At 54.2% G+C, this 20240-nt stretch overlaps 2 protein-coding genes across 16 annotated transcripts in view; one reads left to right on the forward strand and one right to left on the reverse strand.

Annotated features, from left to right (window-relative positions):
- Window positions 1–1469: 1469 nt before the first annotated feature.
- On the forward strand, window positions 1470–14247 carry HTR6 (5-hydroxytryptamine receptor 6). The gene is made up of 3 exons (XM_007175043.2): window positions 1470–2401; window positions 12072–12230; window positions 12423–14247. Exons 1-3 carry the CDS (start codon window positions 1688–1690, stop codon window positions 12870–12872), a joined length of 1323 nt encoding a protein of 440 aa, XP_007175105.2. The 5' UTR covers window positions 1470–1687; the 3' UTR covers window positions 12873–14247.
- A 1215-nt stretch (window positions 14248–15462) lies between these two features.
- TMCO4 (transmembrane and coiled-coil domains 4) overlaps window positions 15463–20240 on the reverse strand; it is a 93588-nt gene continuing 88810 nt past the window's right edge. For all 15 annotated transcript variants that reach the window (XM_057551908.1, XM_057551915.1, XM_057551876.1 and 12 more), the window contains one exon: window positions 15463–16612. In XM_057551908.1, the coding sequence (XP_057407891.1) occupies window positions 16199–16612 (414 nt within the window). In that variant the 3' untranslated portion in view covers window positions 15463–16198. The remainder of the gene's footprint in view (window positions 16613–20240) is intronic.

Here is a 20240-nt window from a genome sequence, read left to right on the forward strand (position 1 = left end):
CTTCCAATAGACTGTAAACTCAATGAAGTTGGATCTTTGTTTTGGTTACTGTAGTGTCCAGATTGGGCAAAACAGTGCCTGACACCTCGTAGGTGCTCAGTATAAATGTTTGTTGAATCCACAATATCAATCTGTGACATGTCAGGTAGAGACCCTTCTTAGTTCTGGTTGGGGTGGGTGGAATACACAGCAGTGTTGCACAGGGTGTGCCCCGCCCCACCCCTCTACCTGCAGTGACTCCACCCCACCTGGCCAGGGGATTCCCCAATCTGTTCCCACTCTTGGGTAGACTGGAAGTGCCAGCACCTCGGGGTCTTCATCCTTAGTACCTGGAGCTGTCGGGGGGCAGGATGGTTTCTGCTCAGAAGGACTGTGAGGAGGTAGCCATCTGTTTAAAGGTTTGAAGGAAGTAGTATATAGGCTATGGCATATTATATACAATATATATGTACGTATGTGTAGTATTATATATGTGTACATATATGTCAAGCGATCTGCCCAGTACCTCCCAACGGGCTCCCCCTGGTAGTGGGCAGGCAGCCCCACAATGGGGAGCAGTCCTGGGTGAAGGCGGGCCACAGCCCCCTCTTCTGAGTTCCTCCTGCGCCCCGTGTGGGTGGGGAGGGGCATGCGGGGGCTGGAGGCTGCTAGAGCTGGGAGGCCACCTGGCGCAGCCGGAGCGCTCGGATCATCCCTCCGCAGGCCTGGGGGTACCAGGCACCCCGCCCGCCTGCGAGTCCCGGGCTCGGCTCTCCCCGCCCACCGCGGGGCTGGGCGCAGGCTCCGCGGCTCGGGGTCCGCGCGCTCCTGGAAACAGCCACCGCTCTTCCGTGGGCGGCGGCCCCTCGCGGAGTCTCCCGGTCCCTGGGCGCCTGCCCGGCCCGCGGCCGCTTCTTCCTCTCCTGGCCCCGCGGCTCCTGCCGCAGTCCCCGGCGGCGGAACAGCGCTCAGCGCCCCAGGTACCGAGCGCGGGAGGGAGCGGGGTCGGCGACCCGCGGCCGGGTGGGGACGGGGCGGAGGCGCGGCCGCTGCTCCTTTTCTCCCTGCGGGCCGGCCTGGCATCCTCCCTCTCGCCGCGGGGACTGTGTCCGCCCGAGCCCGGGGTGCCTCTGTGTTGGCTCTGAGACCTGCCTTCCCCGCCGGGGGCTTTGCTCTGGCCCGTGGACCCCCCACCCTGCGACCTCCAGCACCACGGCTCCCCACCTGGCTCACCCCCCCTACGCCCACCTGCCGCGGGGCGGCCTGGATAGCGCACATTCGCCCTGGGCTCCCACCTCCCCGCGTCCCTGCCCTCGACCCATCTTACCGCCCGCCCCCTCTAGGCGCTCTGCTCCCACCCGACCAAACGCCCAGAGTCTGCGTCCCGGTCCTCCTGACTTTCGGCCGCTCCTTCTGGAGGACTGCTCGTCGGGTGCCCCCTCCCAGACTTCTCACCGGTTTGCTCCAGGTGTCCCTACGTCACACCCGAGGGCGCCCAAAGACCCCCTCTCCATCCTCCTCGGGTTGCTGCCCCTTGACCCAGAGCCCCATTCATATCTTCCCACCTGCGGCCCCCGGGGGGTGGTCTGTTCTCACCGACTACGCCCATCCAGCCTCTGCTCCTGCAGGTCCCTCTCCCCGTCTCCCCGCCCACCCTACCTCGTCCTCCGGACACCTTTCGGGCCTCACGTCCCCGCGCTCCGCCCTCATGGTCCCAGAGCAGGGCCCCACCACCAACAGTACCCCGGACTGGGAGTCGGGGCCGCCATCGGAGCCGGGGGGCAGCGGCTGGGTGGCGGCCGCGCTGTGTGTGGTCATCACGCTGACGGCGGCCGCCAACTCGCTGCTCATCGCGCTTATCTGCACGCAGCCCACGCTGCGCAACACGTCCAACTTCTTCCTGGTGTCGCTCTTCACGTCGGACCTGATGGTGGGGCTGGTGGTGATGCCGCCGGCCATGCTGAACGCGTTGTACGGGCGCTGGGTGCTGGCGCGGGGCCTCTGCCTGCTCTGGGCCGCCTTCGACGTGATGTGCTGCAGCGCCTCCATCCTCAACCTCTGCCTCATCAGCCTGGACCGCTACCTGCTCATCCTCTCGCCGCTGCGCTACAAGCTGCGCATGACGCCCCCGCGCGCTCTGGCGCTGGTCCTGAGCGCCTGGAGCCTGGCCGCGCTCGCCTCCTTCCTGCCCCTGCTGCTGGGCTGGCACGAGTTGGGCCGCGCGCGGGCGCCCGCCCCGGGCCAGTGCCGCCTGCTGGCCAGCCTGCCCTTCGTCCTGGTGGCATCGGGCCTCACCTTCTTCCTGCCCTCGGGCGCCATCTGCTTCACCTACTGCAGGATCCTGCTGGCCGCCCGCAAGCAGGCCGTGCAGGTGGCCTCCCTCACCACCGGCATGGCCGTCCAGGCCTTGGAGACGCTGCAGGTACCCGGGGCGCGCAGGGAGACCCGGGCTTGTGGGATGGAGAAGAATGAGCAGCCATTGGGTGCCCACTAGGCATCCGCCACGTAATATACAATTGCTGACGACCTCCAATTGGTCATTCCCAGTTCCCATCTTTCTTCTGAACTCCAGACTCAATGTCCAACTGTCCACAGGACGCTCCAGGATGTGGGGCAGTCTTCTCGAGGGTAACATGTGCAACAGGGAATTCAGGGGGTCCCAACTCTCCCCACCTGCTCGTCCCCATCGTGGCACCACCATGGCATCGCACACCAGGAACTTAGGAATAACTTCTCTCCCTCATGCTCATGGGATCCATTTGCAAGGCCTGTTGGTGCTGCCTCTAAACATGTGTCCTCTCCAATGCCACCTTCCTGATCCAAGCCACCATTGCTTCTTACCTGGGAGCCTTTGATAGTCTCCTGCTTGCTCCCCCTGCCTCCTCGCCAGACCCACTCCTATCCATTTGCTGCACAAACAAAAACAGAAGCGTGATCACCTCACTCCCTTGCTGCAAACCCTCCAGTGGCTCCCCATTGCTCTCAAGATAAAGGGGAGACCTGTGTCAGGATCTGGCCTCGGGATCCGGTCGTGATAACCTCTCCAGCTGCACCTCTTCCCCTCCCCATCCCTTTCTCTGCAGCAGTCTTGTGGCCCTTCTGACACTCCTAGTAGGCACCAGACGGATTCTGTGCCCAGGTCTTTGCACTGGCTGTGCCCTCTGCCTGGAATGTTCTTCCCCTGGGGCCGCCCTTGCCTGACTGAGACTCTTCTTCAGCTCACAGGTCACCCCTTCCCAGAGGCCCTCCCTGACCACACTGTCTGCAGACCTCCCCGCCCTCCCCCACCCTTTTATTCTTGATCCCGATCCCCAGTTTATTTGTTGATTTGTTCATTGTCTGCCTCCCCCACTGGAGTGTAAGCTCCCACGAGGGCTGGGTGTATCTGAGTGGGTTTTGATCTCCACGGTACATAGTAGGTGCTCACTGATTACTTGTGAATGGGGTAGGTGCTCTTTGCTCAAGGTCTGCAGTGTCTAGAGTGGAGTGGGTCACACGGTGCCCGAGCCCTATTGTTTATGCCAAGGGATGGGACTTTAGACTGACCAGGCCTGAGCCCTAGAGAATTAGGTCACAGGCCCCCAAGAAGATCCCACATGGGCTCTCCAGTGTCATCTTGGTGTAGCCTCAGGTGGAGGAGGTGCCTGCAGGATGGGAGGTACCTTGGGGGGGGTCACTGGATAGATGGGGGCTGAGAGGCTAACACCCTGGTCGGCAGCCCCCCCCAGAGCGGCTTACCCGTGTCATCCCAGCAGTGAGGCCAATCAAGTAGGAGGACAGGGTCTTGGGTGCACAGGAGGTCCTGGCTGCGGCCCTGCTCTCTCCCCAATCTGTACTCACTGGAGAACGTTCTTGAGTCTCAGCAGGTGGCTGTGACCCTGACTTGGTTCTGCAGCTGTGAGGCAGCTGCCCTGGGCCATCCATCCTCTCTCCCTGGGTTCTTGTAAAGGAGCGTTTCCCAGACTTCAGGCGTTTGAGAACTGCCTTGTGGTGTCTGCCTTGCTACCCCTCCACCCACCCTCACACACTCCTCAAGCCTCTGCATCCGTATGTACTTAGCATTTCCTTGGAGTCATCTCATTTATCTTTTTACTTCTATGAATTTATTTAGAAAGAAAACTTCTTTTCTCTTCCGGAAATGGACAGTCAGTATCCTTGCCATAAATAGAAGGTGATCACAAACACAGCCTCAGTGAGGCTGCAGAAGCACCGGCAGTGTGACTGAAGTCCAGCTTGGATGGCTGGAGATGCTGAGCCTGAGGCCCGCTTTCTCTTTGTTAGATGTTGGAGGGACATTAAAGACACAGTACCATTGACACGAGACTTTCTCTTGACGTAACCAGAAGAGCTGGGAGGGAACTGTAAAGGCCTATGTTCCCACTCTGTGACTCAGTTATTTTATGGGGTGTCCATTTACTACCCAAGGGTATCTCCAATTCTCACACTCTGGGGAGCTCTGCCCCAGTGACTAAGGAGGTGAGAAGTTGGCCGGCCTTGGTCTGGATTCTCGGTTCCAGCAATGTCTGTGATGCATAGATTTTCTTTCCATGAAGCTAACTGGCCAGGATTGTACCTGAGACTGTGGCCTCAGCACCTGGGCAGGTGTCCCCCAAGTGCTAACAGCTGCAGCCCCACAGCCTTTGAGCGCTCTCTACCTGCCCGGCACTGAGCTAAGCGAATCCCCCGAACACCGAACGGGGCAAGTAATCATCATCCCTGTTTGACCTCTGGGGAAACCGAGGGGAGGTGACTTGCCCAGCGTTGCACAGCTGGTTAGTGAGGTTCAAGCTCAGGTCTGGCTGATGCCAACGCCTGGATCTGAGCGTTGTGCTGCCTGTGGGCGGTGACACGCTCTTAAAACACTGACCTCAGGGACGCCAACCGGTGTGAGACCCTCCACGCCACCGGCTGTGCCTTCTCAGTCTCCTCTACTGGGTCCTCTTGCTCCGCCACCATCCGAGGCATCCCCCGGCCTCAGTCCTCTGACCCCCTTGCTCTTTTCCCACATTCACTTAGTGAGCTGGTCTTGTGCCATGACCAGAAGTAACACCTACACACTGATGACTTCCAGCCTGGGCCACTTACTTACCGCTGCCCACAACAGAACTCCGGATTTTCCAGGCTCCAGACATAGTCCCTCCCTTGTCTTCCTCATATCGACTAACTGATATCAGTTGCTCAGGCCAGGAACCTTGGAGGTAACCTGGATGCCTCTCTTTTGCTCACACTGCACACCCAGTGTGCTTTCTGCTTTCAAAACACTTCTCATGTCTCGGTTGCCTCCCTCGGCCCCCTGGGCTTCTGATGCCGGGGTTATTACAGTGACCACCCACTGGCTTCCTGAGCCCATCCTTGCTCCCTTTTGATCTTACACAGCAGCCACAGTGATCCCTTTAAAATGCAGGTCCTGGGAATTCCCTGGTGGTCCAGTGGTTAGGACTTGGCACTTTCACCGCAGGCTGTGAGGCATGGGCAAAAAAAAAAAAAAAAGAAAAAAAAAAGCAGGTCCTGTTATGTCATTCCTCTGCTCCTTCTCTGGCCTCCTTTCCTTCCACCACCCTCCACACTCCTTCTATTTCAGCTCCCCTGGCCCCCTTGTTATTCCTTGAGCATACCAAGCACACTTCTGCCTCAGGACCTTTGCACTTGCTGCTCCCTCTGCCTGAAGTGCCGTTTCCTCACATCTCCGCATGGTTCTCCCCCTAACTTCCATCACTTTCTTCTGGCCTCTGCTTGGCTGTCTTCCCTAATCACTTCGTCAAGAGTAGTAACGGCCACACTTGTCCAGACCCCGTCCAGTCCTAATTTCCTAAGTTATTCTCAGCAACAAATACCACCGCCTGACATACTATATACTTTCCCATTTACTGTTTGACTGTTTATTTCCTCCTACTAGAATGTAAGTTCTATGAGGGTGAGGACTTGTCTCGATCGCTATATTCCCAGCACCTAAAACAGTGCCTGGCGTGTCACGAGTGGTCAGTGCACAGTGATGAGAGAAATGAAATGAACAACAGTGCTTCACAGAGCCAAGGATTCAATCCAACTCACATTTCTCCCTTTTCTCCCACTTTCAGAAGCAGTTCTTGTAGCTGATGAATCCTGCACTTTTTAGTACATTGATTCACTTCCTTGGTACTGTGTTGAGTACCTCCCTCGTGCTGTGGTTGCAGGGATGAGTGGGTCTGAGAAGATCCTGCCCTCTTGGAATCTACTTTCTAGCTGGAGAGAGAGACACTGACCACGAAACCCTATCATGATGAGGGTTCTGGAGCTTATAAGAAGGGTGCCTCTGCCAGTAAACATTCAGGATCTATTATTCCCTGTGCATACGTTTGCAAACTGAAGCAAGGAAGTCACAAAACCAAAGGCTGGGAGGAGTCTTCATGGGTCATTTAGCTGGCAGAATGACCCGCAGCCTCTCAAGCCAGAAATGTGTTTGTGCAAATACTTCCTACTTTCTGGAAAGCCTTTTCTCTTTATTTGAATGAGGTAGTGTCAGAATTTACCATTGCCCTTGCTTCCAAACCCACTCAGATCCTAAGCAAGCCTTCTGCAGGGCAAATTTCCTTATTGCCTGGAGAATTGCCTGCATTTGGGGAATTTGCTTCTGGGATGCCACCTCTACTCTGGCCTCCTGGATTGTGACCCACTTCCCCCACCCAAGCTGGCCTGCCCCAGAGTCCAGCAGCATCCAGCCTGGGGATGGAGGCGTTCTCAGTGCCTGGACCTAAAGGAACTGATGAGAATGAACAGAACTTGGGGGTGTGTTTGTTAGGCCCCTTTCCTCCTCTTCCCAGCCTCACTGAACCCTTAGCTCCTTCTCCGATCCAGCCTCTAGCTTCCCCACAGAGGGAAGGGGGCTGGGCACTAATCCCTGAAGTCCTGGCTCTTCTGGGGTTTCAGACATGGGAGCTGAGCTGGCTGGAGCATCTTTCTATGCCTCTATCCACCACATCTGCCTATTGATGTGAATGGCCTTTTAAAAAGCCACTGGTTGGCTCAGGGGTTTCAGGCAGGTCTTGCCAGCCCCAGGGGCTGTGAGAAAGAGTTCTGCTTAGAGGTCAGGCAGGGCATATGGGCTGGGGTTGGAGAGAGGGGTGTGAGAGGTGGTGGTGGTGCCAGAGTGAGATGCTGCCAGGGCAGGAGTGTATGTGTGTGTGTGTGTGTGTATGTGAAAGGTGGGTGCCCATGTGGGGATGGTACGCATCCTTGGGGGATTCCAGAGGGGCCAGTGTGGGTGCTCAGCCTGATGGGGGGCAGCAGCAGGAGGCTCAGCTGGGCATTCCTGCGTTCTTAGTCTCTTTCTCTCTCTGCCAGGATTCCGGTGTCTCTGTGGTCAAAACCCTTTCCCTATCGTCTTCCTCTCCACCTCGTCTTTTCCCCTTCTCTATCCCCCCTCCCTCCGTTCTAGCTCACCCCTCTCTTCATATCTTCCTTCTCTCCCTCAGTTTCTCCTCCTTGTCCTCCTCCCCCAGCTTTTTCACCCTCCATCACCCAGCTATGCATCATTCTGTCCTAGTGATCCATCTTCCCTTCCACCTCTGCTTCCTCCTCCTCAGAGGAGGCTGTGATCACAGAAATATCTTGGAGGGGGAGGAGGGGGCTGAGTGGGAGAGGCTGGCAGAGGAGCAGAGCCGAGCATGACAGCCTTGGCTGCTGCTGAGAACGAGGTTGCCGGTGCAGCTGGGGCAGGGCACAGGAGCTTGTGCGTCTGGCTGAGCACGGGTTCAAATCCTGCCTCTCTCCCATCGCAGCTGGATGACTGTGGATGAGTCACTCACCTCCCTCTATCTCAGGGGTAATGCTATTTGTCATTTGGGGCTGTTTGAAGAATCAATGAGATGATATATATAAACCTGGTGCATAGTAGGTGCTTGACAAATGTTAATTCCCATCCTTTCCTTTTGATGGTAAAAATGCACGGTTCTGGGCAGCTTTCCCCCTTTGAGACTTTCTAGGGGGAAAATCACCCTCGCTGCCATCAGCAGCCTCATTATGAAGGAGCTGAGGTGAACACAAATAACAATAAACAACAACAAGGATCACTAACAATCACACGGTACTTCCTATGTGCCAGGCACTGTTCAAGTAACTTTCTATTATCTTATTTAATCCTTACTACAATCCTACAAGGTAGATGCCATTGTAATTGCCATTTTACAGATGAGAAAGCTGAGGCATAGAGAGGTAAAGTACCTTGCTTAAGGTCACTCAGCTAGTTAGTAACAGAGCCATGATTTAAACCCGGCAGTCTGGCTCCAGGGTCTATTCTATTACACTCACACTATGATTAGATGATCGTACAAATTTGAATTTACACGAGGGAATACATAAGTACACTTTAAAATGAAAATTCATCAATAACAATAAAATAAAAGACCTCTCTGACCCCATCCAATCACCTCCCACTCCTAGGTCTCTCAGTGTCTTTCCGGTTCTTTTTCTGTGTGTTTCCATATTTGTTTATGTACCTAAAGAAACTTAGTGCTTTGCTTTTTGTATTTTTTTAAACAAAGGGAATCATGCTGTATCTCTTGTTTGTACAACTTGCCGTTATCATTTGATAATGTGTCATGGAGATCCTTCCATTTGATCAATTCATTCTTTTAAACATCTGTGTTGTATTCTATAGTGGTAACGTACCGGAGTTTATTTAACCACTCTCCTTTTGATGGACTTTTGGGCTGTTTCCAATTTTTTTCCTATCACGAATGGTGCTGTGGTACACGTTCTTGCCCAAGCCAAGTGTAGAGACACAGGTACTGGTTTTTATGGACATAAGGACCTGTAAGCGGACTTGCCTCCTGGAAGGGCACTGCCCAATTGTCCTCCAGTAGCTGCCCTCTGACAGTGACAAATGCCACAGACATGTATAAGGGACATGCAAACAACAGAACGTGCCAGGGGGCCACGAGGTGGCTACAGGGCAGAGAGAAGTGGGAAGGGTGAGGCTGGCATCAGCCAGAACCCAGAGTGTGGCCTGGAGGTTGCCATCGGCTTCCGCTTGATGAGGGCCTCTCAGTGACAGTGGTGGGGTTTTACTTGGGGGTTCCATCCTCCAAAATGGAAGCAGCCTGGTGAAGTGCAGTTTCTGGAGCCAGAGATGACTTTGATTCCCTAACTCAGCACTTGTCTGCTGGGTGACTCCTGGAAAGTTATTTTGCCTCTCTGGACCTCATCTGCAAGATGGAGATTATAATACCTTCCTCCCATAAGGACTCGGTGGCAGAATGAACATCAACTGCTGATGCATAGTAAGTGCTCAATAAGTGGAGATGATCATTTGGGGTCACTGGTGCTTTTGCTTGAGGCTTTGTACTGGCACAGTGTGACCTTGGGAAGGTTCCCCCACCGTCTCTGAGCCTCAATTCCTTCTCTTTTCCCTCTTGCTTGTGTTCTTGGGTCAACTCTTTGGGGAGAAGAGGAGAAAGAGAAATACAGGTTTGCTCCCAGGAAGACTAGAGGGGGGCTCTCAGATCATGGTTGTCTCCTCTGGATCACCCTCCCCTGATGACTGCCCCCAAATGTCTCCCTGAATGCCTTGGTACCCTAGTGCCCTAGAGCTCTAGGAAGATCACAGCTGTCTTTTGCCCCCTCCCCAGGTCTTCAGGGGCCAGGGGGTACCTGTGTGGCTAGGGCTTTCTGGAGACGGTGTCTCCCTCTACCCCATATGTCTGGCCCCACTGGTGGCAGCAATTCAAAGTCACGGTAGATCCTAGGAGATTCTTTTGGGGAAGCAGGAGCCTCTCCCTCCAGGTTGAACAGGTGGGGCCACGGGAGCCATATAGAGTTCACTCTGGAGAAGAGAAAATGAGAAGGAGAGAGAAAAGCAGATCCTCTTTTTCTTCCTTGCTATAGCATAGTGGGTCAGAGCATTTGTCCTGACATCTGTGCTGATTTGGAAAGCTCAAGCTGCTGGCAGAAAAACAGGGCTCCTGAGGGTGCTAAAAACTCCCCCAGCCTCATTCTCATACCGCTGAATCGACATCAGGGCTGCTATGTATTTACACTTACTCTATGTTGGGCACTGTGCATGCATGTATATCCACAGGTTCACAGCAACTCCGTAAGGTGAGTATTTTCTCCCATTTTACAGATGTGGAAACAGAGACTCTCAAGATCACAGGGCGAGTAAGTGGTAGAGGCATGATTTGAAGCCAGATCACTTGTCTTAAAACAAGCTCTTGCCTCTGCACAATGCTGCCCCACCAAGACAGAGGGGAGAAATCAAAGGCCTCCTTTAGGCTGCTCTGGGTGTCTTTGATATTTGTCTAACCAGATTTCACTTGGAGAAACACATCGAAGGGTGGGAGTTGCAGTGTGCCTGTCTCCCCTCTCCGGCCCACTGCCATTCCAGATCCTATAGAAAGATATTGTACGTATGCAGCTGGGTTTTCAGCACCACGGACAGCAACCAAGCCTGGCTACCCTGAGGAGGCGGGGAGAGCAAAAGGGCTGGGAGGGGAATGGGGTAGGGGGTATGGCTTTGGTGCTCACAGGGCTGACACAACTTGGCTTTGCCTCCTCCACCCCATTTTCATCTGTGAAGTTTGCCTGGGAATCTGGTTCCCTTCCTGCCTCCTTCTCTTTCATCTTCCCATACTCAAGCGATATTTGGTTGCCTCAAGAGCCAAGCTGGGCTCTCATGCAGTTTAGGAAATGTTGGGGGGAAATCCCTGGCTTTCAAAGCCCAGGTATATTCCCAGGCAGCCCACGTACCCCTTCATAATTCAATAAATTGTGCGCACCTCTGCATACCGGTATTTACTTAAAAATTGTCAATATAGGTGGATCTTGCCTTGTGGAAAGCTGATATAAGAAAATCCAAACTGATTACAATACATGGTTCAGAGGAGGGCTTCACATTCCAGCTTTCATGGACCCCTAGGGGTTTCATGGATGGACTTCACAGTGGTCTCTGAACCCTCTGGACATGAGGGAACTTTTTTCTCTGTGTGTATTTATAAAATTTTATAAGCTTTTTGTTTTCTGAGGAGTGGTTTTGTAGATTTCATTAGAGTCTCAATGGACTCACAAAGTTGAAAAAATTAAGAGAACCTCTGGGCTAATGGGTCATCTGGGATCAGAGAGCCTTTTTAATGTTTTGGGATGCCCACGCTCCCATTTGTAAAGTCACATTCTAACCCCTCATGCCGTGTTCCCCATGGAGCAACTCCTAGTTTTTTCCTCCTCCTCTCCCCTAGTTCCCGCTCACAGAGTCCACGTGTGGGAATGGAGATGTCTGTCAGTCCACAGTGAAATCTGTGTGTAAAATGCCGAGGTTGCTTGCATCCCTAGTAATTTATACAGATTTAATTGTACACATTTGTTATGGGCACATATTTTCAAAAATGCACTTTATTTTGTGGAGTATGAGAGTAGTGGTGCAGACAAAACCATCACGCCAAAATATGAAGAGAATCCACAGGCAAAGAGATTGCCAAGCCCTGGACAGCAACTGCCCTCTTTTGTCAAGTGCTGTTCAATTGCAGCTAATTCTTGTAGTGCCAAAGTGCAGTGCAGGACAACACTGCCCCAAACACAAATGCAACAGTTCAGAAGACCCACACTCCTTGCAAAGGACAACATTTGACACTGGCCAACACACATGACCATGAGCCCCAGCACCTCGGAAATCTCACTGTACTTCCTAGAGCTCCTTGTGAAGCGTTGGGTCAGGGTCATAGCTCGGTGCAGGACCAGGACCAAGGCTCCGTCTATTTCTGGAATCAGGGCTCAGTCTGGTGCTAAAATTGGGCTCAGTCTGGTCCAGGGTTGAGGCTCAGTTTGAGATCTTGTTTATGTAGGGCTCAACCTATGGTAGGCATCAGGGGTTCAGGGCCATGAGTAGGGCTTAGCTTATCGCTGATATCAGGGCTCAGTCTGAAGCCAAGGTCAAGGTTCAGTCGGGAGTCAGGGTCAGGCCTCAGTCTAGGACTACAATTGGAGCTCATTCAAGGGTCAGGGCTCAGTTTAATACTGGAACTAGGGCTCTGTCTAGAATTAGGAGTAAGGCTCAGTCTGTGGCTGGGAACAGGGTCAGACCGAGGTTCATTCTTCACTGAATCACGTGGCTTTCCTTTCCGCAGGTGCCCAGGACCCCATGCCCCGAGGTGGAGTCAGCTGACAGCAGGCGTCTAGCCACCAAGCACAGCAGGAAGGCCTTGAAGGCCAGCCTGACACTGGGCATCCTGCTGGGCATGTTCTTTGTGACCTGGCTGCCCTTCTTTGTGGTCAACATAGCCCAGGTAATGCTACCACGAGGGGCAGGTGAGTCCACGCCTTGTTGGGGAGGCCCTGAGCCCCACCCCTGCCCAGACCCGGGGAGGGAGGAGGGCGGGCCGCCTCTCCACGTGTTTATGTGTCTGTCCCATCCATGCTGGGTGGGGTGGCCTGCGTCCCTCCTTCAGGACCAGGCATGACGTGCCCCATCCCTCCAGGCCGTGTGTGACTGCATCTCCCCGGGGCTCTTTGATGTCCTTACATGGCTGGGTTACTGCAACAGCACCATGAACCCCATCATCTACCCACTCTTCATGCGGGACTTCAAGCGGGCCCTGGGCAGGTTCCTGCCGTGTCCCCACTGCCCCCGGAAGCACCGGCCCAGTCTTGCCTCGCCCTCCATGCGTACCTCTCACAGCGGCCCACGGCCGGGCCTGAGCCTGCAGCACGTGCTGCCCCTGCCCCTGCTGCCGAACGTGGACTCGGACTCGGACCCGGGCTCGGGGGGCTCCTCAGGTCTGCAACTCACGGCCCAGCTGCTGCTGCCTGGAGAGGCCACCCGGGACCCCCTGCCGCCTGCCAGGACCACTGCCGCAGTCAACTTCTTCAACATTGATCCCGCGGAGCCGGGGCTGCAGCTGCATCCGCTGGGTACCCCCACGGACTGACGCAGGCTTGGAGAGCTGGACTGGATGGGAACAAGTCCCTGAGGCCTTGGACCAGCTCTTGGCTAAAACCAGAAGGCTCCAGGTCTCCCGGGAGCCCGCTGAGCTCCAGTGGGCTGCAATGAGCCAGCTCCCCCTGCCCACAACAGGGCTAGTTGCTGGCTCAGTACAGCATAGTGGGGGATGGCATTCTCCATATAGTGGCATTCTCATAGTGGCATTCTCCAGGATGCCCCACTATTGAGTGTAACTTGTGGATGTGTGTAGAGCAAGGCTGGGGGACTCCAGGGAGTGGGGTAAGGACCTCTTGGTCCAGATTAGGCTGAAGAAAACCATCTCCTTTGCACGTTCTATCAGACTGCATGGGAGGGACACCTCTGTCTGCAGAGGTGGCTTGGTGCTGGCCAAATTCCTTGCTCCTCCAAGTCTCGTCCATGGGCCACCGCATCAGCTCCCGGGAGTCTGTTAAAAATGCACGCCTCTGCCCCACCCCGACCTGCTGATCACCAGGTGGATCCTGCGCACATTACGGTTTGAAATGTGCTGGTTCAGGTGATCGTTAACCCTGAGAATGGTTTGCTAGACAGTTTTCGGACCAGTCAGGTTCTCAGGATACAGCTGCCTGCACATAAAGCATCCGAGCCTGGGAGTCAGGCAGGCGTAAATTTGAACCTCTGCTTCACCACTTACCAGTCCTTGTAGAAGTTAATTAACCTCTCTGAGCCTATTATTCCACATGCAAAATGGGAGTAATGATGCCTGCTTCATAGGGTGTCTTGAGCGTTAGGATAACGCACGCAGAATGCCCAGCGCTTGGCAGGTGGTTGGTTGGTGGTCCCTGCTGTTATAGCTCCTGGCCGTCCAGCCCCCTGGCCTCTGGCTGAGGCCCAGGAAGGGCTATTTGTTCCCACTGTTCTTCCACTTTCCTCCTCCTCTTCAGCCCTGGCCCAGATCCCACGGGCTGACTCTGGTTCCCCAACTCCTGGCTCTGGATGCTGGGTAGGGCCCCCGCCCCAGCTCCCAGGCGGCTGCATTGCGTCTCCTGGAGCCAAAGGGATAGCTGGCGGCTTCTGCTCAGTGCCAGGAATGGTGTTCCTCTACCTGGACTTCCTTGGGCCTAGAAGGGAACCAGCTGATGGGGGGCAGAACCAGCCCTTGCCCACCATCTTCTGGCCTTCCCGGGGATCAGTGAGGGAAGTGGGAGTGGTGGCCATTGTGTCAGCAGAGTTGTAGAGCCGTCCCTGGTGCGGGCTGGTGCCCTCGGGCAGGCAGGTGGACCCTGGCACAGGGGCCTGGTTTTTTCTGAGGGGGGAACTCTTGGTTCCCAAAGTTTACCTGCTTTAGGTTTCTTTTTTTTTTAAATTTAAATTAAATTAAGTTTATTTATTTATGGCTGAGTTGGGTCTTTATTGCTGGGTGCAGGCTTTCTCTAGTTGCGGCGAGCGGGAGCTACTCTTTGTTGCGGTGTGCAGGCTTCTCATTACAATGGCTTCTCTTGTTGCGGAGCACGAGCTCTAGGCGTGCGGGCTTCAGTAGTTGTGGCTCGAGGGCTACACAGCGCAGGCTCAGTAGTTGTGGCTCACAGGCTTAGTTGGCCCGCGGCATGTGGGATCTTCCCGGACCAGGGATCAAACCCGTGTCCCCTGCAGTGGCAGGCAGATTCTTAACCGCTGTGCCACCAGGGAAGCCCTAGGTTTCTTTTTAGTCTGAGGTTTTTCTTACCCTGCTTCCCACCTCCAAGTTCCATCAACCCAAACTCCCAGGGGCCACCACTGGCGGCCTGGAGCTCTCCTTGGTGCTGAGTAGACTCAATTCTGGCCATGCCGCTGGCTGTAGAGGGGCCATGGTGCTTATTGGGGCTCCCCCTCTACCCCCAGGCCTGCCCCAGTGGACTCTCAATAAACACTAGCTGAGGCGGTGACCGTGGTGTGAACTGATTTCTCTTGAGGGGCCACTCGGGCTGGAGAAGCAGCTGGTGAGGTGGGAAGAGACTCTGGGTGCAGGTGTCCTGGGTTCTGGTCCAGACTCTGCCCTGAATTTGCTTTGGGACCTCAGCAACGTCATTTCCTCTCTCGGGGCCTCAGTTTTCCATGGGTGACATGAGCTGTTTGGATTAACAGCAGTAGGAGTTCTGTAAATATTTTTTGAAAGAACAAACAAATACACGTACCCCTGAGGACCAACTTGGCTCCAACACTCTAATTCCCCTGCCTCTCCCCACTCCTCGCTGCCTCCCCTGAGCTTGTCAATATTTTCTCTGCCTGGGCCTTGGTTTCCCCATCTGCACGATGCGGGGGGGGGGGGGTGGGGGGGGAGTGGATTATCTCTGGCCCGCTCATTCAGGGACAGTGGGAGGACCAAAGGGGATGGTTCCAGGGATGCAGATACAGTGGCTAAGAGCTTGGGCTCTAGAGGCCGACTGAATGGAGTTTGAGACTGACCATCTGTGTGATCTTGGGCAGCTTACCTAACCTCTCTGGGTCTGCAAGTGAAAATGAAGATAATAATAGTACCTACCTCATAGGGTTGTTGTGAGGGTCAACTGAGACAATCCATGTAAGCACCCTGTACACAGTAAATACCTAACACACGGTAGCTGTTATTATTATTTATTATTAGAATCACCACGCCTCTGTTCCTGCTATAGGAGGTCCTTTCCCACCTAATTCATTCTCGTCACAGGCCCAGTCTCCGTCCACACTGCCTGCTGGTCCAGCATTTTTTCACCACGTTCTGTAACAATTATATCCAGGGCCACTACGTGGCATAACCTTGGGGGGCGCCCTTCACATCACGTCTTTCCGACGCTGCCCCTGTAGTTGTTCGGTGCACAGCCTGTACCGCTGCATGTGGCAGGTCTCATCGGATCTCCCAAGAGCAGAGAGAATAAGCTGCCTGCCCCACTGGTACCTGCTCTGTAGGTGTGGCAGTGGTGCCTGTGGGCTGGCAGGCAGCCCTGGAGAATGGGTCGGCAGACCCCAGGCTTTTGAGGCTGCGGAGCGTGGCTGGGTGGGAGCCTGCCACAGAGCTCCTGAGCCACCCGATGGGCGACCAGACCCTGCAGCTCTGCCCCGAAGCACAGGAGGCCCACGGCTGGTCTAGCCCTGGGGCTCTATACCGTGCTTGGTTGACTCTGCAGGGCTCTAGCCTTGCTTCCCTGGGGAGGGGACGGTGTCTTCTCACAATCCCCCTCCTTCTAGTACCAATGTCTTCAATTTAGGAAAGGCAGTGGTAGAAATTCTGCATCTCCAGAGCTCGTGTGAGGGACCCGGTGGAGCGGGGTAAGACAGCGCTGCATGTAGAAATCTGGGAGAGTGACTCTTCCGGGGTCAGTCCAGCCCTGGGCAGGACCCCTGTGTCTCGCTGGCACAGTCGGGGCAGCCCAGTGGGTTGGGGCCCATGCCATGGCTGCAGACGGGGGGGCTCTCAGCAGGGCTGGCAGCAGCAGGAAGGGAGGCCCCTTCAGGCTGGTCCAGTCCCACTGGCACTTGGGCTTGGCTGGGGTCAAGGCATGTGGCTGCTTTGGGGGCGTCTCCCAAAGGGGATGTGGGACCTTGGCTTTGCCCATCCTGGTTGGTGGTCTTGTCTGATGAGGAGGGGGCTGCTGCCTGAAGAGGCTCCTCTTGGGGCGGGCTGCCTGGGGCCAGCAAGAGCCCCTTCTCGTCGCAGCTTGGCTTGGTGTGGATGCCCACGGCCTTCAGGATGACGCCCATCTGCCTGGCGTAGTCCAAGTGGCCGCTGACCTGCAGGAGGACAGGGAGTGAGGCCCACGCGTGGTGGGCAGAGGCCAGTCCTCCCGGGCTTCTCCCCCCGCATCTTCACCAACCAATCACCAATGCCATGCCTCCAACCCTCAACGATTCTCAAGTCCAGAGTGGGTGGGAGGCCTCTGGGTTCAAGGCTGCTCTAAAATTTATTAAATAAAGACGAAGGAAGCTTCTCTACAGAATCTGGGTCCTCTGGGGGCAGGAAAGATCCTCCTGATGGAGTTGGAGTGGAAGTTCCCGTTCTCTGCCTGCAGCTTTAGGTTACAGTGGAAGGACCCTGTGGCTCACCAGCTGTGGGACCTTGGACAAGCCCCTGTATGCCTCTGACCTCCATGTGCCTCAGCTGTAAAATGGGGACAGTAAGAGTAGTTACATCAGAGGGTGGCTGTGAGGGTTCCTCCAGGAAAAAGCCCCCAAATCTAAAATAGAGCTATGGCTAGAAAGATTGCCAGGTACTTTCTACGATTCACTCTCCCCCTTTCCCTTAGTCATAAGAACTCCAATTTATAGCTGGGTACATTCTCCAGCCTCCCTTGTTGCTAAGTGTACTACGGTGATGAGTTCTGGCCAATGAGATGAAGCAGCAAGTGTTATGCGGCGCTCCTTGGAATTCTCTTTAAAAGGGGGAGTGCTTTGCTTTCCCCCCTATTTCCTCTTTCTTGCTGGCTGGAATTCAGACAGGATGGCCAGAGCTGTGGCAGCCACCATGAGCCATGAGTTGGCTCACTGAGGATGGCAGAGTAGCAAGACAGGGAATTTTGGTCCCTGAAGGCTGTGGAGCCACCAGCCCTGAACGGCCTCTTCTGGCCTTTGCCTACGGGACAGCATCACCTCTTGTGTGGTTAAGCCACTTCATCTGGGCCTTTGTTATGGATGGAATCTTCACTAAGACAAGGGTCAAGAACTCAGAAGTGCCCACCCCCTTCTTGAGAGAAGAGAGACTCCCCTATTTTTGTGTTGGCATACATCAGTGACTGAAAAATAGGGGTGTGATTGGAGTGCCCGATGCCTAACTGTGAAAATGGACAATGGTCGACACACAGTAGGTCCTTAATACATTGTAGGAAATGAGTTTATTGAATATACTCCTTTGACAGGTACTGGCTGCTAATTGGAGATGAAGAAATTGAGGCAGAGAGGTAAAGTGACCTGCCCAAGGTCATCCAGGTGTCAGAGCTGGGGTCTGAATCCAGGCCTGTTCTCTTCATAGAAAATCAGGTGTGTGGTGGGGAAGACTTTAAAAATCATTTTCATTTTACAGATGAGAAAAGAGAAACCCAGAGAGGGGTGGTGGTTTGCTTAATGACACACAGCACGTGAAAAGCACAGCCGTGTGCTGTGCTTGAGATGCTAAGAGCGGAGGTGCTTCGCTCAAATCTCCTCCCTGAGATGGAGACTTGCGCTCTCCCCAGCCAGCCTAGGGTGCCTGCTTTAGTGCCAAAGGCAAGCACAAGACAGAACAGTCCTTCAAGGCTGAAGAGGAAGGTTTTTGTCTAAAAAGGAGACAGGAAAGCACTGGGGAGGCTTGTGCTGGGGAGCTTAGGAAGTAAGCTCCTCGGCTGGTAACACCTGCATTTCCATTTGAATCACAAATCACACCGGGTTATTCCAATGACTTTGCAAGAACACAAAAGACAATTCCCTGTACAGTTTTGTTATTTTCTCATAACCTGCTTACTGCTTGTTCTTTTCTTTACAACCACTTTTAAAGAGTGTTCAGTGAAAACACACACGTATACACACAGAAGAGGCTTTTCAGATCCCTGGGTTCAGGGTGGAGGTCAAGGTAGGGCAGCATCTTTCCACAGCGGGTGGACATTAGTGGCTGCATGGTGCTAGAAAGAACCTAAGTTTGGAATCAGAGACATGGGGGTTCCAGACTTGGCTCTGTCTCTTTCTAGTAACTGGGTGAGTCTGTACAACGTCCTGAAACCCAGCTTCCCCATCTGTAAAATGAGGATCATGACACCTCATACCTTGAATGTCTGCTATGAGAGTTCCAAGGGCCTGGGACTTTGTGGGAACTATTCTGTTCCATATATGACCTCAAACACTTTTATAGGGACATTACACAATTAGGGTTAGTGATACCCATCGCATGGGGTTGGTGGGAAGAAATAATACAAACCACAAGGCACAGCACCTGGTACACAGTAGGTGCTCCATAAATATGAGTTCCTTTTAATTTAGTTTTCTTGGAAGGAGGGATAGAAGGTAGGGAGTGAGCTAGGCAGATCCATTCGGGAGCCCAAAATGGCTGCTGAAGCTCTAGCCATCACATCTGAATTCGGGCCAGCAGAAACCTAGACCCACAGGGACAAACAAGGATGGCCTCCCTATACCTGTTTAATGTTGGTGAGGGGCTGGTACTAGGGCTGGGTGGAGGCAGGCAGGACAGGAAGGGAGGGAGGTGTTTATGGCTACTGGCTACAGCTGATTCCAGATGGAAATTCCACTGTGCAGCTGCCCTAGAATGCACAGCTCTGGACCTTCTTGGCTACAAGTTGGTCCAGGTCTCAGCCAACCCTAGTCCCTGAGCTGTCATTCTGCAAAGACCCAGAGGCAGAACTGGCTGGCAGAGTTCCAATTTTACAGGTAGCCAGAGGGATGGGAGAGCAGGAGTGAGGTGGATGGGAAAAGAATCCCTTCTGAGCAGTGGAACATTCTGGTGTGGCTGATGTTGGATAAAGATTTCAGCCCAAGACCATCTCCCTGGCTGTCTAGATTGAAATCTGCCACCTGTCCGGATATGCTGGATGTCCCTGGTGCTGAGAAGCCTCCCTGACCTCCCCACGCTGGTTACGGACCCTTCCTGGGGCTCCCCTGCAACAGCACTCACTACATACCATCGTCTTCATCTGCTTGCATCTGTCTGTGTTCTGATGGACCGTGTGAGCTGAGGAAGTGCAGGGACCACTTCTAACTCACCTCTACTCCCCACATACAGCCCTGTACACTGTGGGTGCTCAGGGTAACCAGATCCACACAGGATGAATGGGCCTCAGCGCTTCTGGTTGCCTGCCTTGCAAGACACCTTGACTTGCCCAAACCAAAGCTGCTGCCACCTGTCTCTGCCTGGTCAACAATTTCCAAGACTATCAGGCACCCTGGGGTTCCTTTACCTCTTAGGCCTCAGTTTCCTCCTCTGTAAAATGGGGCTAATAAAGATACGTACACCATACACCATGTGGGCTGGTTGTGAGGATTCAACGAGATAATACACGTCACAGGCTTATTGGCCTAGAGTTGGAGGTCACTGATTGGAAGCCACAGAGATGCGTGAATGCAGACAGTGTGAATGCACTGGTTAAGAGCCCAGGCTCCGAGGTAGGTTCCCTAGTTCATCTGGCTCTGCCACTCACATGCAGTGTCCCTTCCTGCAGCCTCAGTTTCTATACCTGTACAATGGGGTTATTATCCCTACTTCATGGGACAGCTATGGGGATCAAGTGACATAAGGTCTGTAAACCATGCAGAGCGGTGTCTGGCACGCTGGCTATTGTTGTTATTCTTGTTATTATTACTGAATGTCTGTTGTGTGCCAAGCCCGGGGCTAAGCTCTAGAAGCCAGCTGGCGTTCTTTTGGGACACCAAGACTCCAGAG

This window comes from Balaenoptera acutorostrata, chromosome 1 (genome assembly GCF_949987535.1).
Source record: "Balaenoptera acutorostrata chromosome 1, mBalAcu1.1, whole genome shotgun sequence".
NCBI lineage: Eukaryota > Metazoa > Chordata > Mammalia > Artiodactyla > Balaenopteridae > Balaenoptera > Balaenoptera acutorostrata.

Excerpts from the sequence above, each read along its gene's own strand:
- HTR6 (XM_007175043.2), top strand. The coding sequence starts at position 1,688 with ATGGTCCCAGAGCAGGGCCCCACCACCAACAGTACCCCGGACTGGGAG. Across the intron at positions 2,402-12,071 it reads AGGCCTTGGAGACGCTGCAG|GTGCCCAGGACCCCATGCCC; the intron begins GTACCCGGGGCG and ends TCCTTTCCGCAG. Across the intron at positions 12,231-12,422 it reads TTGTGGTCAACATAGCCCAG|GCCGTGTGTGACTGCATCTC; the intron begins GTAATGCTACCA and ends CCATCCCTCCAG.